The sequence below is a fragment of the Mauremys reevesii genome, linkage group 2 (assembly GCF_016161935.1).
Source record: "Mauremys reevesii isolate NIE-2019 linkage group 2, ASM1616193v1, whole genome shotgun sequence".
NCBI classification, from domain to species: domain Eukaryota; kingdom Metazoa; phylum Chordata; order Testudines; family Geoemydidae; genus Mauremys; species Mauremys reevesii.
The window spans coordinates 862,278-881,780 of record NC_052624.1 but is presented as its reverse complement, the minus strand read 5'-3'; the positions used below and the strand labels follow the sequence as shown (position 1 = coordinate 881,780).

Sequence of the window (19,503 nt, the reverse complement as noted above, 5' to 3'; positions counted from 1 at the left end):
TGCAGGCTGTGCCATGGCAGGAGGGCAAGGCTCCTGGGGGGCAGGGTGCGGGGGGCAGGGAGGGCAGGGCTGGGGGCAGGGAGAGGCGCTGAGGGTGTGTGGGGCAGGGTTCTGGGGACAGGTCCTGCAGGCTGTGCCATGGCAGGAGGGCAAGGCTCCTGGGGGCAGGGTTCACTGGGGGCAGGAGAGGCAGAGCTGGGGGTGTGGGGGCAGGGTTCTGGGGGCAGCCCCTGCAGGCGGTGCCATGGCAGGAGGGCAGGGCTCCTGGGGGGCAGGCAGGGTTCGCGGGGGGCCGGGAGGGCAGAGCTGGGGCAGGGAGAGGCACGGGGTGCGGGGGCAGGGTTCTGGGGCAGGCCCCTGCAGGCTGTGCCATGGCAGGAGGGCAGGGCTCCTGGGGGGCAGGCAGGGTTCACTGGGGGGCAGGGAGGGCAGTGCTGGGGGCAGGGAGAGGCACTACGGGGTGTGGGGGGCAGGGTTCTGGGGGCAGGCCCCTGCAGGCTGTGCCATGGCAGGCGGGCAGGGCTCCGGGGGGCCCGGCAGGGTTCGCGGGGGGCAGGGAGGGCAGAGCTGGGGGCAGGGAGAGGCACTACGGGGTGTGGGGGGCAGGGTTCTGGGGGCAGGCCCTGCAGGCTGTGCCATGGCAGGAGGGCAGGGCTCCTGGGGGGCAGGCAGGGTTCGCGGGGGGCAGGGAGGGCAGAGCTGGGGGCAGGGGTCATTAGGGGCAGAACTCCTGGGGCCCACCTGGCCGGCGCTGACCCGCTCTCTGCAGATCCGTCGGGTGATCGGGGACTTCGGGGTGCCCATCGCCATCCTCATCATGGTGCTGGTGGATTTCAGCATCCGGGACACGTACACGCAGGTCAGTGGGGCAGAGAGGGGCCGTGTCAGGGACCCACAGGCTCTGTGCTATGCCTGGGCCTGCAGACAGCCCCTGGGGGGACCCCCTCAGCTGCCCTACCCCAGGGGTCCCCCTCTCGCTGCCTCCAACAGAGCCTCAGGGCTCCAGCCCTCCTGCTGCCCCCCACGAGCTCTGCCAGCGAGTCCCATGGGCCGGGGGAGCCTTGTGTGCCCCCCAGGGACCGACGCGCCCAGCCAGGACCTGCCCTGGCACCAGGAGCCCTTTCCGCCAGAGCAGCTCGTCGACCCCCGGGACACCGCAGGCGAAGCCCGGAGGGGCAGCGGCTCAGCCCTGGTGCGGCTTGGCCAAGCCTGGAGCTGGGGACCCGTCTGATTCCGTCCCCCCGTCCCCGTGTCTGTCCGCCCTGGGCAGAGCCGGCGTCCGCCAGCCCGGGCCCTGTTCCCGCAGGCACCGGCCACCACCCAGCCTGTCCCATGGCGCCGGAGTCCCCCGGCCGGGCAGGACCTGCCCCACGGCCGGGGCTCTGCAGCACGACGGGCCCAACGCCAGGCCGGAGCTGCCAGGCCTAGGGGCATGGGGCCACGGGGACGGAGCCCTTGAGATGGGGCACCGGGGTGTTACCACCTTTCCCGTGTTCGTCCCAGCCTGCTGCCCCCTGCCCCCCACCTCGCTGTCCCCTGTCATGCCTGTCACCTGCCCCCCTACCCAATCCCCCTCACACAGGCCCCCTTTCCTCCCTCCCCTGCCCCCATCCCGCCTTACACCTGTCCCCACCCCGCCCCGCACTCTGCCCCCACCTCCCTATCTGCCCTCACACCTGTCCCCCTGCCCCCCAACTCCCCTGTCCCCCTCACACTTGCCCCTGTCCCACTCTGCCCCCCATCTCCCCCTCACACCTGTCCCCACCCCCCCGGCCCTGTACCCTTTGCCCCCACCTCCCCATCCACCCTCACACCTGCCCCGTCCCCTGCCCCCAACTCCCCATCCCCCAATGCCTGCTCTCTCATCTTTCCTGCTCCACCACCTCCCCTGCCCTGTCCTCCCTGACCTCACCTCCCTGTCCCTCCACATGCGTGCTCCCCCTTCTCCAGCATGTCCCACCCCATCCCCATTGCCCCTGTGCCGAGCCCCCAGGTTGTCTCTCATGGCCCCTCCATTCCCCCCCGCAGAAGCTGAGCGTTCCCAGTGGCTTCTCAGTGACGGCCCCGGAGAAGCGGGGCTGGGTCATCAACCCCCTGGGCGAGGGCAGCTCCTTCCCCGTCTGGATGATGGTGGCCAGCGCGCTGCCGGCTGTGCTGGTCTTCATCCTCATCTTCATGGAGACCCAGATCACCACGTGAGCCGAGCCGCCCACAGGCGGGGGGTTGTGGGGGGGCTATTGGGAGAGACACCGGCGCCCTGTGCCCACCCCCAGGCTCATCACCAGGAAGGAGTAGTGCATGCTGCGGGGGGCTGTGGGGGGCAGGTGTGGGGGCCGTGGGGCAGGCTCTGAGGCTCCGGTGCCCCCCCAGGCTGATCATCAGTAAGAAGGAGTAGTGCATGCTGCGGGGGGCTGTGGGGGGCAGGTGTGGGGGCCGTGGGGCAGGCTCTCAGGCTCCGGTGCCCCCCCAGGCTGATCAACCGTAAGAAGGAGTAGTGAATGCTTCGGGGGGCTGTGGGGGGCAGGGGTGGGGGCCGTGGGGCAGGCTCGCATGCTCCGGTGCCCCCCCAGGCTGATCAGAAGGAAGAAGTAGAAGTGCAAGCTGCGGGCAGTGGGGGCAGGTGTGGGCCGTGGGGCAGGCTCTCAGGCTCCGGTGCCCCCCCCCCCAGGCTGATCATCAGTAAGAAGGAGCGCAGGCTGTGGGGGGCAGGTGTGGGGGCCGTGGGGCAGGCTCTCAGGCTCCGGTGCCCCCCCAGGCTGATCATCAGTAAGAAGGAGTAGTGCATGCTGCGGGGGGCTGTGGGGGGCAGGTGTGGGGGCCGTGGGGCAGGCTCTCAGGCTCCGGTGCCCCCCAGGCTGATCATCAGTAAGGAGTAGTGCATGCTGCGGGGGGCTGTGGGGGGCAGGTGTGGGGGCCGTGGGGCAGGCTCTCAGGCTCCGGTGCCCCCCCAGGCTGATCATCAGTAAGAAGGAGCGCATGCTGCAGAAGGGCTCCGGCTTCCACCTCGACCTGCTGCTCATCGTGGCCATGGGCGGCTTCTGCGCCCTCTTCGGGCTGCCCTGGCTGGCGGCCGCCACGGTGCGCTCGGTGACCCACGCCAACGCCCTGACGGTCATGAGCAAGGCCGTGGCCCCCGGCGACAAGCCCAAGATCCAGGAGGTGAAGGAGCAGCGCGTCACAGGGCTGCTGGTGGCCCTGCTCGTGGGTGAGTCCCGCCAGCCGCCCCGTCTCCCCAGCCCACGGCCGAGCAGGGGAGAGGCTCCCAGGGTGGGCAGAGCTCCGGCCCAGCTGTGGGGTGCTTTGGGGCCTGGGGGGTAATCTGGGGAAGCCCTGCGGCTTGGGGGTGTGTCACAGACCCACGGGCTTGGGGCTGCGCCCCCAGCTTTGGGACGGTCTCTGGGAGACCCCTTCACTGGGCCAGAGCAGTGGGGGGGGGGGCGGAGGGCTCCTGTGGGCTCAGAGGCTGCCCCCCCCTTCCCCCCAGGCCTGTCCATCGTCATCGGGGACCTGCTGCGGCACATCCCCCTGGCTGTGCTCTTCGGCATCTTCCTGTACATGGGCGTCACCTCGCTGAACGGCATCCAGTTCTACGAGCGCCTGCACCTGCTCCTCATGCCCCCCAAGCACCACCCCGACGTCACCTTCGTCAAAAAGGTCTGCGGGGGGGGGGCACGGAGCCTGCGGGGGGCACGGCCCATTGGCAGATAGCGGGGGGGGCATGGAGCCTGCGGGGGGCACGGAGCCTGCGGGGGGCACGGCCCATTGGCAGATCGCGGGGGGGGGCACGGAGCCAGCGGGGGGCACGGCCTATTGGCAGATAGCAGGGGGCAGCACAGAGCCTGCGGGGGCACGGCCCATTGGCAGACAGCAGCGGGGGCACGGAGCCAGCAGGGGCACGGCCCATTGGCAGATAGCAGCGGGGGCACGGAGCCAGCAGGGGCACGCCCATTGGCAGATAGCAGCGGGGGCACGGAGCCAGCAGGGGCACGGCCCCTTGGCAGATCCCGGGGGGGGCACAGAGCCAGCGGGGGGCACGGCCTATTGGCAGATAGCAGCGGGGCGGGGCACGGAGCCTGCGGGGGGCACGGCCCATTGGCAGATAGCAGCGGGGGCACGGAGCCAGCGGGGCACGCCCATTGGCAGATAGCAGCGGGGGCACGGAGCCTGCGGGGGATACGCCCACTGGCAGATAGCAGCGGGGGCACGGAGCCTGCGGGGCACGGCCCATTGGCAGATAGCGGGGGCACGGAGCCTGCGGGGCACGCCCATTGGCAGATAGCGGGGGCACGGAGTCTGCGGGGGCACGGAGCCAGCGGGGCACGCCCATTGGCAGATAGCAGGGGGCAGCACAGAGCCTGCGGGGGCACGCCCATTGGCAGACAGCAGCGGGGGCACGGAGCCAGCAGGGGCACGGCCCATTGGCAGATAGCAGCGGGGCACGGAGCCAGCAGGGGCACGGCCCATTGGCAGATAGCAGCGGGGGCACGGAGCCAGCGGGGCATGGCCCATTGGCAGATAGCAGCGGGGGCACGAGCCAGCGGGGCACGCCCATTGGCAGATAGCAGCGGGGGCACGGAGCCTGCGGGGCACGCCCACTGGCAGATAGCAGCGGGGGCACGGAGCCTGCGGGGGCACGCCCATTGGCAGATAGCAGCGGGGGCACGGAGCCTGTGGGGGCACGGCCCATTGGCAGATAGCAGGGGGGGGGCACGGAGCCCGCGGGGGCACGCCCATTGGCAGATAGCAGCGGGGGCACGGAGCCTGCGGGGGCACGCCCATTGGCAGATAGCAGCGGGGGCACGGAGCCAGCGGGGCACGCCCATTGGCAGATAGCAGCGGGGGCACGGAGCCTGCGGGGCACGGCCCATTGGCAGATAGCAGCGGGGGCACAGAGCCAGCGGGGGCACGGCCCTGGCAGATAGCAGCGGGGGCACAGAGCCTGCGGGGCACGGCCCATTGGCAGATAGCAGCGGGGGCACAGAGCCAGCGGGGGCACGGCCCATTGGCAGATAGCAGCGGGGGCACGGAGCCTGCGGGGGTACGGCCCATTGGCAGATAGCAGCGGGGGCACGGAGCCTGCGGGGGCCCGGCCCATGGGCAGATAGCCGGGGGGGGGCACGGAGCCAGCGGGGGCACGGCCCATTGGCAGATAGCAGCGGGGGCACGGAGCCTGCGGGGTGCACGCCCATTGGCAGATAGCAGCGGGGGGGGGCACCGAGCCAGCGGGGGGCACGGCCCATTGGCAGATAGCAGCGGGGGGCACAGAGCCTGCAGGGGCATGGCCCATTGGCAGATAGCAGCGGGGGCACAGAGCCAGCGGGGGCACGGCCCATTGGCAGATAGCGGGGGCGGCGGCAGGTGTCCCATTCCAAAGTGCAGGCAGAGGAGGGGTTGGAACCAGCCTTTGCCGGGGAGCCATCAGCGGGGACCCTGGGGGCATGGAACCAGTGGGGCGGGGCGGCTCTTTGGGAGGGCAAGGTGCCAGCGGGGTGTGTGTGTCTTGGGGCGGTGAGCCAGCAGGTGGCAGTGCTCTATAGAGGGGCAGAGAGCCAGTGGGGGCGGGGCCAGCAGCGGGGACCCCTGGGGGGGCATGGAACCAGCGGGGGGGCTCTTTGGGAGGGGCAAGGTGCCAGCGGGGTGTGTGTGTCTCGGGGGGGGGGTGGTGAGCCAGGGAGGGGGGGCAGGGAAAGTGGCTGTGGCACTGGGCCGGGGCGTTAACCCCGTGTGGCTCTCCGGGCAGGTGCGCACCCTGCGGATGCACCTCTTCACGGGCCTGCAGCTGGCGTGCCTGGCCGTGCTCTGGGCCGTCATGTCCACCGCCGCCTCCCTGGCCTTCCCCTTCATCCTCATCCTCACCGTGCCGCTCCGCATGTGCCTGCTCACCCGCATCTTCACCGCCCGCGAGCTCAAGTGTGTAAGTCCCGTGTGTGTGTGGGGGGGTGTGGCCAGGCCACAGGACGCCCTCAGGCGCCAGCCTCTGCCTGGACCCGGTGGGCAGTGGGAGGCTCTCCGGGCTGGGGAGACGCTGCCCAGGCACTGGCGTGTGGGGCAGCAGCAGGCAGCACTGGCCCAGGGGCTCAGAGGCTGGGGGGCAGTCTCCTGGCAGCGCCGGGTGCGGCCTCTTCCCCGGCTCCCCACCTACCACGTCTCTCCCCAGCTGGACGCAGAGGAGGCGGAGCCGATCTTCGACGAGCGGGAAGGGGTGGACGAGTACAACGAGATGCCGATGCCCGTGTGAGGGGCGCCAGCAAGCGACCCTGTGCAGGGCTGTGGGGCACAGGCAGGCCCCTGGCTGCTGCACCAGGAGCTGCAGTGGCATCGCCCGGACCTGCGGCCGCTTGGACTGTGCCCAGCTGGGGCAGGCGCCCAGCACTCCCCCAGTGCCTGTGCCACACCAGCCATGAGATGCTCACCGTCTCGCCCCCACCTGCCAAAGGAACCGTTCAGTGCCCTGCCCTGCGGGGGCCTGCTACCCGCCCTGGGCAGGGAGTGGGCCGTGCCGCCTGCCCCCAGCCACTGCCGTCCAAACTGCATCGTGTGCTGGACCCGCTCCTGCAGCATCCTGTGTGCCCCCTGGCGGGGTGGGGGGCTGTCCTCCCTGCTCCAGCCCCGGGCCCCACCCAGACAATCAAGTGTTTCCTAAATTCAGTGGGGTTTTATTTAAGAGACTAATTTAACTGTCAATAAACAGCTTTCTAAGGAATGTGGGGGGCCTGGCTTGGAGGGGCTGCGGGGGAGGCTCACACAGCAGGCCTGGAGCAAGCCAGGCTGGTGCCAGCAGCTGCTGCTCAGGTCGGTTCGGTGAACACGTTTGTGCAGCAAACCCATGTGTCGCCCCTGCACTATGTAACCGTCACGGGCCCCAGTCCCACTGGCAGGCTGGGCAGGGCCGTGGTTGGGCAGGAAGCAGCCCATTGCCCCCCCCGGCCGTAAGCTAGGCTGGGGCTGGGACAGGGCCATGGGGCAAAATCAGGCCTGCACAACACCCCTGAGTACCCCGGGGGATGGGGGGGGGTTATGGGGCAGAGTCGCCTTGTGCTCCCATTCCTGCCCTGCTGCGGGTCTGGCAGGGCCCAGGGCGAGTGGGGCTGGGGAAGCTGCATCTCCCAGGTAGGGGTCACTCGCTAGGGCCACACCCTGCCCCCTTGGACGTGGGCCTAGAGCCAGGCTGGCACAGTGCTAGCAGGCCCCGTCCCCTGGCAGGGTGCAGCAGGCAATACCCTCCCCCTCCAGCTGCGCTCTGGGCCCCTGCACGGGGGGATGTGGGGCACGAACTAGCACCACAAAATGGGTCAGGACAGCGCAGCTTTGTCTCCAGTTTTATTGTAAACTTTGTCCTCACCACCCCAGCGGCCCCTTGGGCTGGGCCTGGGGCAAACAGCTCCAGGGGCCCCCCGCCAATGCGCTTCCAGCCCCCCGCCCTGTGCAGCCCATAGGGGAGAGGCACTCCCAGCTGGGCAGCAGGTGCTGAAGGCAGCTCAGGGAGCCGAGCCCTGCCCCTCCCCAGCTCTGAGGACACACAGACCAGTGCACCCCCCCCTTTGCAGACAGGAGCCTTGGGGGTGGAGGAGCAGGCCCAGCATGCACTGCTCCCCCTTGGGGCTATGGCGCTGGCCCAGCCATTTACACCAGTCCCCCACCCCTGATGCTGCACCAGCCCGACCCCCAACCCCTCAGCAAATGCCAATAAATAACAGCCCCACGCTACGCCCGCCCGCTACCACCAGCTCCACTGGCCTACAGCCCCCAGGGGAGGAAGGGGGCCTCCGGGAGCAGGGTCCGTGGCCCGCACCGTGTCCAGTGTCACGTGGCTCCGCCGGAGGAGGTGGGTCTCTTGCTGTCACTGCGCCCCAGGAGTGGCAGCTGCTTTCAAAAGCGGAGCTCCCGCAGCTTCTGCCGCAGATAGTGCTTGGCCTCCTCCACGCCGCTCACCTTCTCCAGCTCCATGTAGGGCAGCTGCACACAGGAGAGGAGCGTCACTTAGCACCAGCGCCAGCCTGGGGCAGCGTCCTTAGGCCAGGCCAAGGGCACCAGGGCCTGGCTGGCACAGGAGGGTGGGGAATAGAATATGGGGCTTTGGCACAAGCAGAGCCCAGCTCCCCACCCCACCCTGGTCCCAGGGAGACAGCTCCAGCCCCCCTCAGGCTGCTTGGTCATCTCCCCACAACAGCATAGGTCGGGTGTTGGGGTTCATGGGGGGTGCTGCTGGCCTGCGCACTATGTGCACTAATGGCCCCTCCACGGAGCTATGCGTTTACCTGGAGGGCTGGCTACAGGTGCCCAGTGCTGGCCTGGCTCCCCACTGCCTTCCCTGACTGTAACTGGCTCCCTGGAGCCCTTGGCTACATGAATCATTTCAAAATGCAGGTAGCTCCTGTGCCAGAACAGAATCCATGGGCAGCAGAGACACGGAGGGGGGGAGGGGCCCACACTGCACGGCCTGATTCTCCCCCTGCCCCCCAAGCATATGGGACACAGCAGCCACACTTGTCCCTCACTGGATCAACAGACACAAGGTCACTGCGCCCCCCCCATCTGCCTACAAGCTCTGTCACTCGGCATCACAGCTGTGTTGTGGGACCTCACCCTGGGGCCAGGGTGGCAGCTCCCAGACCAATGGGGTGGGGCAGGCACCCTCACGGCTGTTAGCGAAACGAGGACTGCAGAGCAGCTCTCCCACTTTGCTGTCCCATCCCGCTGCCAGGTCCACGGCGGAGGGTTTGGTAAAGGGCTGGGCTGAGCTCTGTGACAGGCCAGTCCTCAGGACACTGAAATTACCAAGCCAGCAGCTGAGAGGGCCGCAGTAGCTGAGGGAAAGGGCATAAGTACTAGGTGGCAGACGGATACAGCGAGCTGGCGACTTGCGAATCTCTGGGAAGAGACAGCCTGGCACGTACAGGATAGTGAGCCTCACGTCATTTCATAGCTGAAAGTTTAGCAAAGACCAGAACGATCAGACACGCAGATGAACGTGATATGCTCGACCTGAGTCAACACAGCTTTTGTAAAGGGAAATCGCGCCTCACCACTCTACTAGAATTCTTTGAGGGGGTCAAGCAAACGTGAACAAGGGGAATCCAGTGGATACAGCGTGCTCGGACTTTCCAAAAGCCTTTGACTAGGTCCCTCACGAAAGGCTCTTAAGCAAAGTAAGGAGCCATGGGGTAAGAGGGAAGGTTCTCTCATGGATTGGTAACTGGTTAAAAGAGACGAAACAAAGGGTAGGTATAAATGGTCAGGGTCTGTACTGGGCTCAGTCCTATTCAACATATTCATAAATGATCTGGAAAAAGGGGTAAACAGTGAGGTGACAAAATTGCAGATGATACAAAATTACTCAAGATAATTCAGACCCAGGCAGACTGCGAGGAGCTACAAAGGGATCTCACAAAACTGGGTGACTGGGCAGCAAAATAGCAGATGAAATTCAATGTTGATCAATGCAAAGTAATGCACATTGGAAAACATTATCCCAGCTATACATATACAATGATGGGGTCTCAATTAGCTGTTACCACTCCAGAAAGAGATCTTGGAGTCACTGTGAATAGTTCTCTGAAAACATCCACTCAATGTGCAGCAGCATCAAAAAAGCGAATGGAATGGTGGGAACCATTAAGAAAGGGAGAGATGAGAGAGAAAATATCATGTTGCCGCTATATAAATCCATGGGACGCCCACATCTCGAATACTGTGTGCAGGTCTGCTCACCCCATCTCAAAAACAATGTATTAGGAGTAGAAAAGGAACACAGAAGGGCAACAAAAATGATGAGGGATTTGGAAAAGCTTTCCTATGAGGAGAGACGAATAAGGCTGAGACTGTGCAGCTTGGCAAAGAGACGACTAAGGGGGGATAGGACAGAGGTCTATAAACTCATGGCTGGTGTGGAGACAGTAAATCAGGAAGTGTTATTTACTCCTTCTCATAACACAAGGACTAGGGGTCACCAAATGAAATTAATGGGCAGCAGGTTTAAAACAAATAAAAGGAAGTTCTTCTTCACGCAGCGCACAGTCAACCTGTGGAACTCCTTGCCTGAGGAGGTTGTGAAGGCCAAAAGTATAACTGGGTTAAAAAAAAAAATTAGGTATGTAGTGGGCAGATAGGTCCATCGATGGCTATTAGCCAGGATGGGTAGGGACACAACCCCATGTTCTAGGTGTCCCAGTGGTCTGACCAGTGTGACCATTCTGATGTTCTTCCCCAGGGCTACACACAAACGTTCCAAAAGGCTCTGGAGACATGCTGCGTGCAGCTTGGTTTCTCCCAAGTTTCACTGTGGTTCATGGAGGTGAAGGGTTTGGTTTAAGTGAAAATAAGATGCCACCTTGGAGAGGAATTTAGAGGGGGCGGGCTCAGCCTCACCTTACCCCCAGGGAAAACACTGTAAGGAGGAGGGAATTTGCCACATTGGCTTAAACCTTGCTAAAAGACGGTTACTCACCTTTGTAACTGTTGTTCTTCGAGATGTGTTGCTCACATCCATTCCAGTTAGGTGTGCGCACGCCGCGTGCACGTTTGTCGGAAGATTTTTACCCTAGCAACACTCGGTGGGTCGGCTGGGTCGCCCCCTGGAGTGGCGCCGCTATAGCGCCGAATATATACCCCTGCCAACCCAACGGCCCTTCAGTTCCTTCTTGCCAGCTACTCCGACAGAGGGGAAGGAGGGCGGGTCTGGAATGGATATGAGCAACACATCTCGAAGAACACCAGTTACTACAGGTGAGTAACCGTCTTTTCTTCTTCGAGTGATTGCTCCTATGCATTCCAGTTAGGTGACTCCCAAGCCTTACCTAGGCGGTGGGGTCGGAGTGAGATGTTGCAGAATGCAAAACTGCTGAGCCAAAGGCTGCATCATCTCTGGACTGTTGGACCAGTGCATAATGTGAGGCAAAGGTGTGGACCGAGGACCAGGTAGCTGTGCGACATATCTCCTGGATGGGAACGTGGGCCAGGAAGGCAGCAGAAGAAGCCTGAGCCCTGGTGGAATGTGCAGTGAGGTGGCTCGATGGAACATGGGCCAAGTCACAGCAGGTGCGGATGCAGGACGTCACCCAAGATGAAATCCCCTGGGAGGAGACAGGTAGGCCCTTTGTTTGGTCTGCCACTGCGACAAAGAGTTGGGGCGTTTTACAAAAGGGCTTTGTCCGCTCGATATAAAATGCGAGCACCCTACGGACGGCTAGGGAGGGCAATTGTTGCTCCCTTCGCGATGAGTGTGGCTTTGGGAAGAAGACCGGAAGGAAGATTATCCTGGTTGATATGAAAGGCCGACACCACCTTAGGGAGGAAGGCCAGATGTGGTCACAACTGCACCTTGTCCTTGTGAAACACAGTATACGGTGGGTCCACCGTGAGAGCCCGAAGCTCGGAGACTCGTCTGGCTGATGTAATGGCTACGAGGAAAGCTGTCTGACAGGACAGGTATAGCAGCGAGCAGGTTGCCAGCGGCTCGAATGGGGCACTCATAAGTCTGGTTAGAACCAGGTTGAGGTCCCAGGTTGGGGCGGGGCGGCGAACTTGGGGGTATAAGCGCTCCAAGCCCTTGAGGAACCTAGAAACCATAGGGTGCGAGAAGACGGAGCAGCCACTCTCCCCTGGGTGGAAGGTAGAGATGGCTGCCAAGTGCACCCTCAATGATGACACCGCCAGGCCCTGCTGTTTGAGAGACCAGAGGGAGTCCAAGATGGAATGGATCGGGACCTCGGTGGGAGTAACATTGTGCGTTTCGCACCAGCAGGAGAAACACTTCCACTTGGCCAGATATGTTAACTGAGTGGAAGGTTTCCTACTACCCAGGAGAACCTGTTGTACCGAGGCAGAGCAACGTAACTCGGATCGGTTTAGCCACGCAGCAGCCATGCTGTGAGGTGCAGGGATTGCAGGTCTGGGTGGTGAAGTCTGCCGTGATTCTGCGTTATGAGGTCTGGGCGAAGAGGCAGGGGAATCGGGTTGGCTATCGACAGGTCTAGCAACATGGTGTACCAGTGCTGCCTGGGCCACGCTGGAGCGATCATGATCAGGTGCGCTCTGTCCCTGCGGAGTTTTAGCAGGACCCTGTGAACCAGCGGGAACGGTGGAAAAGCGTACAGCAGATGGCTCGTCCACGGCATCAGAAAGCGTCCGAGATCGAGCCTGGGGAGAGGCCTCGGAATGAGCAGAACATCTGGCACTTCCTGTTCTCGCGAGAAGCGAAGAGGTCTATGCGGGGAAAGCCCCACTTCCGGAAAACGGAATGGATAACGTCCGGACGAATCGACCACTCGTGAGACAGGAAGGATCTGCTGAGGCGATCCGCCAGAGTGTTCCGGACCCCTGGGAGAAAGGACGCTACTAGGTCTATCGATTGGGCTATGCAGAAGTCCCAGAGCTGGATGGCTTCCTGGCAAAGAGGAGAGGACCGTGCTCCTCCCTGCTTGTTTATGTAATACACGGCTGTTGTGGTGTCTGTGAACACTGAGACACAACGGCCTTGTAGGTGCTGCTGAACACCTGGCACGCAAGGCGGACTGCTCTCAGCTCTCGGACACTGATGTGCAAGGCCAGCTCTTGAGCTGACCAAAGGCCTTGAGTGCGAAACTGACCAAGGTGAGCACCCCAGCCGAGAGATGAGGCGTCTGTCGTCAGGGACATCGAGGGGTGAGGCGGATGGAATGGCATCCCTGCACACACCAGGGAGGGCGTTGACCACCAGTCGAGGGAGCCTAGGATGCTCGGCGGGATCGTGACGATCATGTTCTGCTCGGGTGGTACACCGAGGTGAGCCACGATTGGAGGGGACGGAGGCGAAGCCTAGCATGTTTGGTTACGAATGTGCAGGCAGCCACGTGACCCAGGAGACCTAGGCAAGTGCGAGCCGAAGTTGTCGGGAAGTTCCGTAGACCTTGTAAAATTGTTACCATCGCCTGAAACCCAGGCTGAGTAAGCAGGCTCTGACGAGATTGGAGTCCAGGATGGCCCCAATGAATTCTATTCTCTGTGTGGGAATCAGAGTGGATTTCTCTATATTGATCATCAGGCCTAGACGCAGGAATAGGTCCTTGACGATGCCCACATGACGGGTAACTTGGGCCTTGGAGGTCCCTCGAATTAGCCAATCGTCTAGATATGGAAAAACGTGTATCCGACAGCGGCGGAGGGAGGCGGCAACTACAGCCATGCACTTTGTGAATACTCTTGGGGCTGTAGAGAGGCCAAACGGAAGGACCGTAAACTGGAAATGTTGATGGTTGGCCACAAACCGGAGGTACCTTCTGTGTGGAGGATAAATGGCGACGTGAAAATACGCGTCCTTCATATCGAGGGCGGCATACCAGTCTCCGGGATCCAAGGATGGGATGATGGTCCCCAGGGATACCATGCGGAACTTCAGCTTTATCATGAACTTGTTGAGTTCCCGCATGTCTAGGATAGGTCTGAGACTTCCCTTTGCCTTGGGGATTAGGAAATAGCAGGAGTAGAACCCCTTGTCCCTTTCGTCCTTTGGTACCTCCTCTATAGCTCCAATGGCGAGGAGCATCCGCACCTCTTGCAAGAGGAATTGCTCGTGAGAGGGGTCCCTGAAGAGGGACGAGGATGGAGGGTGGGGGTGGGGCGAAATAAACTGGAGGCGGTACCCAAGTTCCACCGTGCGTAGGACCCAACGATCCGAGGCTGGATGGGACCATGCAGGGAGGAAAGAGGAGAGGCGGTTGTAAAAGGGAGGGAACGGATCCTGGGTAATAACTGGTACGCCGTCCTCGGGCGTGCCTTCAAAAGTTAGGCTTTGGCCCCATTGGTGGTTTAGAGGGACCCTGATTTTGGCCCCCTTGGGGCCCTGACTGACGCCTACGACCACCTCGGCCACACCTGCTGGCAAAGTCCTGTCTTTGTCTAGGCACAGGGTAAGGGCGGTGAGGCTGGGGACGGAAAGGCCGGCGCTGAGTCACTGGCGTGTGCATGCCGAGAGAGCGCATAGTGACCCTGTTGTCCTTTAGGCTTTGCAGCCCAGGGTCAGTTTTTTTCGGAGAACAGGCCTTTGCCATCGAAGGGCAAGTCCTGTATAGTGTGCTGCAGCTCCGGGGGAAGGCCCGACACCTGGAGCCATGAAATGCGCCTCATGGCAACACCCGAGGCCAGAGTCCTGGCAGCGGAGTCAGCTGCATCCAACGAGGCCTGGAGGGAAGTTCTCGCCACTTTCTTCCCTTCTTCCAGGAGGGCAGCAAACTCTTGACAGGAGTCCTGAGGAACCAACTCCGTAAATTTGCCCACCGCCGCCCAGGTGTTGTAATTGTAGCGGCTAAGCAGGGCTTGCTACGCGGAGTTGCAGGGCTCCTGCCGAGTACACCTTACGGCCCAGTAAGTCCATTCGCCTAGCCTCCTTCGATTTAGGGGTTGGTGCCTGCTGGCCATGGCGTTCCCTCTCATTGACGGACTGGACGACAAGGGGGGACAAGCGGGTCCTGCGTGGACGTGCTCCTGGACGACTTCCTGTTCTGGTGGGATCTGGGAGTCCGGTGGCTGAACAGGGGCTTCCTCCGTACCGGTCGGAGGGGGACGGCTAACGGTCGCCTCTGGCACCCGGTGCTCTGATGGAACAGAGCGAGATGGGATCACAGGTTCGCCTTGGGCCTGGTGGTACGCCCAAGGTGTCCAGACTGACCACTGATGGGGGCCAGGGTCCTGGGCCTGGGCCTGGGGCTCCTGGAAGACTCTGGTGGGCACATCCGAATCACGGTCCTGCGCGTATGAACTGCCCGCGTGGGACGACACTGATGCATGTCTGGATGGCCATGGAGGAGCTGAAAAGCCCTGGGCAGAGTCTCCCTCTCTAGCTGGCGTTGCTCGACACGGCACCGGGGATCGGTACCGGGAAGCATACCGGTACCGGGAGCGAGAACGGGACCTGCGACCGGAGCGGTGCCGGGAGGTCGACCGAGATCTCGAGGCTCGACATCGGGAGTGGCTATGGGAGTCACGGTGCCTGGAGCAGTGCCGGGAGCTGGATCGGTGCTGAGTGTACCGGGCCAGTGAACGGGATGCTGACTGAAATGGAGAACGGTGCCGGGACTGTGAGCGGCGTCGGGACCCGGATTGGCAACGGGACCGAGAACGTCTGCGGGACCGCGATCGTGAGCGGTGCCGCTCTGTGGTGCCGACGGAGGGCGGTCTGATCAAGGCAGGCTTGCCGATCGACTGTATAACCCGCACCGGCGGTGCCGGGGGTTGAGGCAGCGCAGACTCCGTCAGTGCAATCAACTCCCTCGCCGTGGAAAATGTCTCCGGTGTGGAGGGAATAGTGAGCTCACCCACGGCTCGCACCGGGGAGCTTTCAGCACCGGACTCGACGGCTCTTTCGTGGCCGGAATCGACGGTGCCGATGTTGTCGGTGCCACGGCAGGTAGCGGTGCCGGGCGGCCCGACTTAGCAGAGCGCTCGGGCTGCGGAGCAGGCGGCTCGGACGTAGCAGGAGTCTTGTGCCTCTTCGCCCTTGGGCAGAGGGAGCGGTGCCAAGCGGATGTCGGTGCCGGCGACGGCCGGTGCCGAGAGGCCTTGGCGGTACCGGCGCGATCTGGTGCCGAGGGAGCGCTTCTTGAAGACCACCCTCGGCACTGAGCGCTGGACAGAGGAGTAAGAGCTGCCTCCATCTGGAGCTGCTTGAGACAAAAGTCCCGCTCCGTTTTTGTTCTCGGCTTAAATGCGGCACTTATCTGTTAGGTGAGCTTCCCCGAGGCACTTCAGACAGGAGTCGTGGGGATCTCCTGTCGGCATCGGCTTGTGGCAGGCCGAGCACGGTTTGAAACTCTGTGAACCGGGCATAGGCTCCGGCACCGGGTGTGGGGAAGGGGATAATCCCCGAACCTCTGTGAACTATAGACACTAACTATAGTACCAATGAATAAAGCTAACTACAACTATATAAATCTGAACTATATACACAAGAATTAACGAGAGAACTACGAGTAGCTAGGGAAGTGGAGGTCAGCTAAGCCGCGCTCCACTGTTCCAATGACCGACACGGGCGGTAAGAAGGAACTGAGGGGCGGATGGGTCGGCAGGGGTATATATTCGGCGCTATAGCGGTGCCACTCCAGGGGCGCCCAGCTGACCCACCGAGTGTTGCTAGGGTAAAAAATCTTCCGCCGAACGTGCACGCGGCGCGCGCACACCTAACTGGAATCGATGTGAGCAAGCACTCGAAGAACTCTCCTGGCTGGAGCAGTAGCCATGAGCTCGAGAGCTCATGGACCAGGGCATAAGGCCCCTAAGAACTACAGTAGGGCCCAGGCCAAGGAGGCTCCTGACTGAGGAGACAGGCCTTGGAGAAACTTCCAAACAGTGGGACGAGATAACATGGCATCCGAAAAAGAGAATATTTGGCTGCTGAGTCAGCAGCTGCCTGAACCCAGCAGGCCCTTCTTTGGCCTCTGACTCCTGTTCTCTAGACTTGGGAACAAAAGATTACAGAAGCTGGTTGTAAAGGGGATGGACAACTCTCTTCCCCTCTAAGCTGCAGCCTGGCCTGGGGATCATAGAATCATAGAATATCAGGGTTGGAAGGGACCTCAGGAGGCATCTAGCTCAATCCCCTGCTCAGCCTGTGGAACTCCTTACCAGAAGATGTTGTGAAGGCCAGGACTGTAACAGGGTTCAAAAAAGAACTAGATAAATTCATGGAGGACAGGTCCATCAATGGCTATTAGCCAAGATGGGCAGGGATGGTGTCCCTAGCCTCTGTTTGTCAGAAGCTGGGAATGGGACACAGAGGATGGATCACTTGATGATTCCCTGTTCTGTTCATTCCCTCTGGGGCACCTGGCATTGGCCACTGTCGGAAGGCAGGATACTGGGCTACATGGACCTTTAGTCTGACCCAGCCTGGCCACTCTTATCATAGAATATCAGGGTTGGAAGGGACCTCAGGAGGTATCTAGTCCAACCCCCTGCTCAAAGCAGGACCAATCCCCAACTAAATCATCCCAGCCAGGGCTTTGTCAAGCCGGGCCTTAAACACCTCTAAGAATGGAGATTCCACCACCTCCCTGGGGAATCCATTCCAGTGCTTCACCACCCTACTAGGGAAATAGTGTTTCCTAATATCCAACCTAAACCTCCCCCACTGCAACTTGAGACCATTACTCCTTGTTCTGTCATCTGCCACCACTGAGAACAGCGCAGCTCCATCCTCTTTGGAACCCTCTTTCAGGCAGTTGAAAGCAGCTATCAAATCCCACCTCATTCTTCTCTTCTGCAGGCTAAACAATCCCAGTTCCCTCAGCCTCTCCTCATAAGTCATGTGCTCCAGCCCCCTAATCATTTTTGTTGCCCTCCGCTGGACTCTTTCCAATTTTTCCACATCCCCTTGTAGTGGGGGGCCCAAAACTGGGCACAATACTCCAAATGAGGCCTCACCGATGTTGAATAGAGGGGAATGATCACATCCCTCGATCTGCTAGCAATGCTCCTACTTATAGAACCCAAAATGCCATTAGCCTTCTTGGCAACAAGGGCACACTGTTGACTCATAAGAAAGGCCATATTTGGTCAGACCAAAGGTCCATCCAGCCCAGTATCCTGTCTGCCAACAGTGGTCAATGCCAGGTGCCCCAGAGGGAGTGAACCTAACAGGTAATGATCAAGTGATCTCTCTCCTGCCATCCATCTCCATCCTCTGACAAACAGAGGCTAGGGACACCATTCCTTACCCATCCTGGTTAATAGCCATTAATGGACTTAACATCCATGAATTTATCCAGTTCTCTTTTAAACCCTGTTATAGTCTTAGCCTTCACAACCTCCTCAGGCAAGGAGTTCCACAGGTTGACTGTGCGCTGTGTGAAGAACTTCCTTTTATTTGTTTTAAACCTGCTGCCCATTAATTTCATTTGGTGACCCCTAGTTCTTGTATTATGGGAACAAGTAAATAACTTTTCCTTATATACTTTCTCCACATCACTCATGATTTTATAGACCTCTATCATATCCCCCTTTAGTCTCCTCTTTTCCAAGCTGAAAAGTCCTACCCTCTTTAATCTCTCCTCATATGGGACCCTCTCCAAACCCCTAATCATTTTAGTTGCCCTTCTCTGAACCTTTTCTAGTGCCAGTACATCTTTTTTGAGATGAGGAGACCACACCTGTCTTCAAGATGTGGGTGTACCATGGATTTATATAAGGGCAATAAGATATTCTCCATCCCCTTTTTTAATGACTCCTAACATCCTGTTTGCATTTTTGACCGCCGCTGCACACTGTGTGGACATCTTCAGAGAACTATCCACAATGACGCCAAGATCTCTTTCCTGATTAATTGTAGCTAAATTAGCCCCCATCATATTGTATGTATAGTTGGGGTTATTTTTTCCAATGTGCATTACTTTACATTTATCCACATTAAATTTGATTTTGCCATTTTGTTGCCCAATCACTTAGTTTTGTGAGATCTTTTTGAAGTTCTTCACAGTCTGCTTTGGTCTTAACTATCTTGAGCAGTTTAGTATCATCTACAAACTTTGCCACCTCACTTTTTATACCCCTTTCTCCAGATCATTTATGAGTAAGTTGAATAGGATTGGTCCTAGGACTGACCCTTGGGGAACACCACTAGCTACCCCTCTCCATTCTGAGAATTTACCATTTATTCCTACCCTTTGTTCCCCATCTTTTAACCAGTTCTCAATCCATGAAAGGATCTTCCCTCTTATCCCATGACAACTTAATTTACACAATAGCCTTTGGTGAGGGACCTTGTCAAAGGCTTTCTGGAAATCTAAGTACACTATGTCCACTGGATCCCCCTTGTCCACATGTTTGTTGACCCCTACAAAAAACTCTTAATAGATTAGTAAGACACACTTTCCCTTTACAGAAACCATGTTGACTGTTGCCCAACACTTTATGTTCTTCTATGTGTCTGACAATTTTATTCTTTAAGATTGTTTCAACTAATTTGCCCGGTACCGACGTTAGACTTACCGGTCTGTAAATGCTGGGATCACCTCTAGAGCCCTTTTTAAATATTGGGATTACATTAGCTAAATTCCAGTCACTGGGTACAGAAGCTGATTTAAAGGACAGGTTACAAACCATAGTTAATAGTTCTGCAATTTCACATTTGAGTTCTTTCAGACCTCTTGGGTGAATGCCATCCGGTCCTGGTGACTCACATCCAGCTTCTCGTCACTGTAACCCCTATGTCCTTTTCTGCAGAACTGCTGCCTAGCCATTCGGTCCCTAGTCTGTAGCAGTGTATGGGATTCTTCCATCCTAAGTGCAGGACTCCGCACTTGCCCTTGTTGAACCTCATCAGATTTCTTTTGGCCTGATTTCTCTACGTCCCTCTGTATCCTATCCCTAACCTCTCTACAACTACTCCCACTCCTCCCAGTTTAGTGTCATCTGCGAACTTGCTGAGGGTGCAGTCCACGCCATCCTCCAGATAATTAATGAAGATATTGAACAAAACCGGCCCCAGGACCGACCCTTGGGGCACTCCGCTTGATACCGGCTGCCAACTAGACA

The 19,503-nt window shown here is 60.1% G+C and overlaps 2 protein-coding genes across 11 annotated transcripts in view; one reads left to right on the top strand and one right to left on the bottom strand.

Annotated features, from left to right (window-relative positions):
* The window catches only part of SLC4A2 (solute carrier family 4 member 2), a 71,807-nt gene extending 64,956 nt beyond the window's left edge, over positions 1-6,851 (top strand). For all 10 annotated transcript variants that reach the window (XM_039523628.1, XM_039523619.1, XM_039523622.1 and 7 more), the window contains 6 exons: positions 770-859; positions 2,029-2,195; positions 2,952-3,205; positions 3,485-3,654; positions 5,741-5,914; positions 6,158-6,851. In XM_039523628.1, the coding sequence (XP_039379562.1) occupies positions 770-859; positions 2,029-2,195; positions 2,952-3,205; positions 3,485-3,654; positions 5,741-5,914; positions 6,158-6,238 (936 nt within the window). In that variant the 3' untranslated portion in view covers positions 6,239-6,851. The remainder of the gene's footprint in view (positions 1-769; positions 860-2,028; positions 2,196-2,951; positions 3,206-3,484; positions 3,655-5,740; positions 5,915-6,157) is intronic.
* An 854-nt stretch (positions 6,852-7,705) lies between these two features.
* Positions 7,706-19,503, bottom strand: part of FASTK (Fas activated serine/threonine kinase) — a 54,627-nt gene continuing 42,829 nt past the window's right edge. The window contains exon 10 of the mRNA XM_039523632.1: positions 7,706-7,956. Within this exon, the coding sequence (XP_039379566.1) occupies positions 7,870-7,956 (87 nt within the window). The 3' untranslated portion in view covers positions 7,706-7,869. The remainder of the gene's footprint in view (positions 7,957-19,503) is intronic.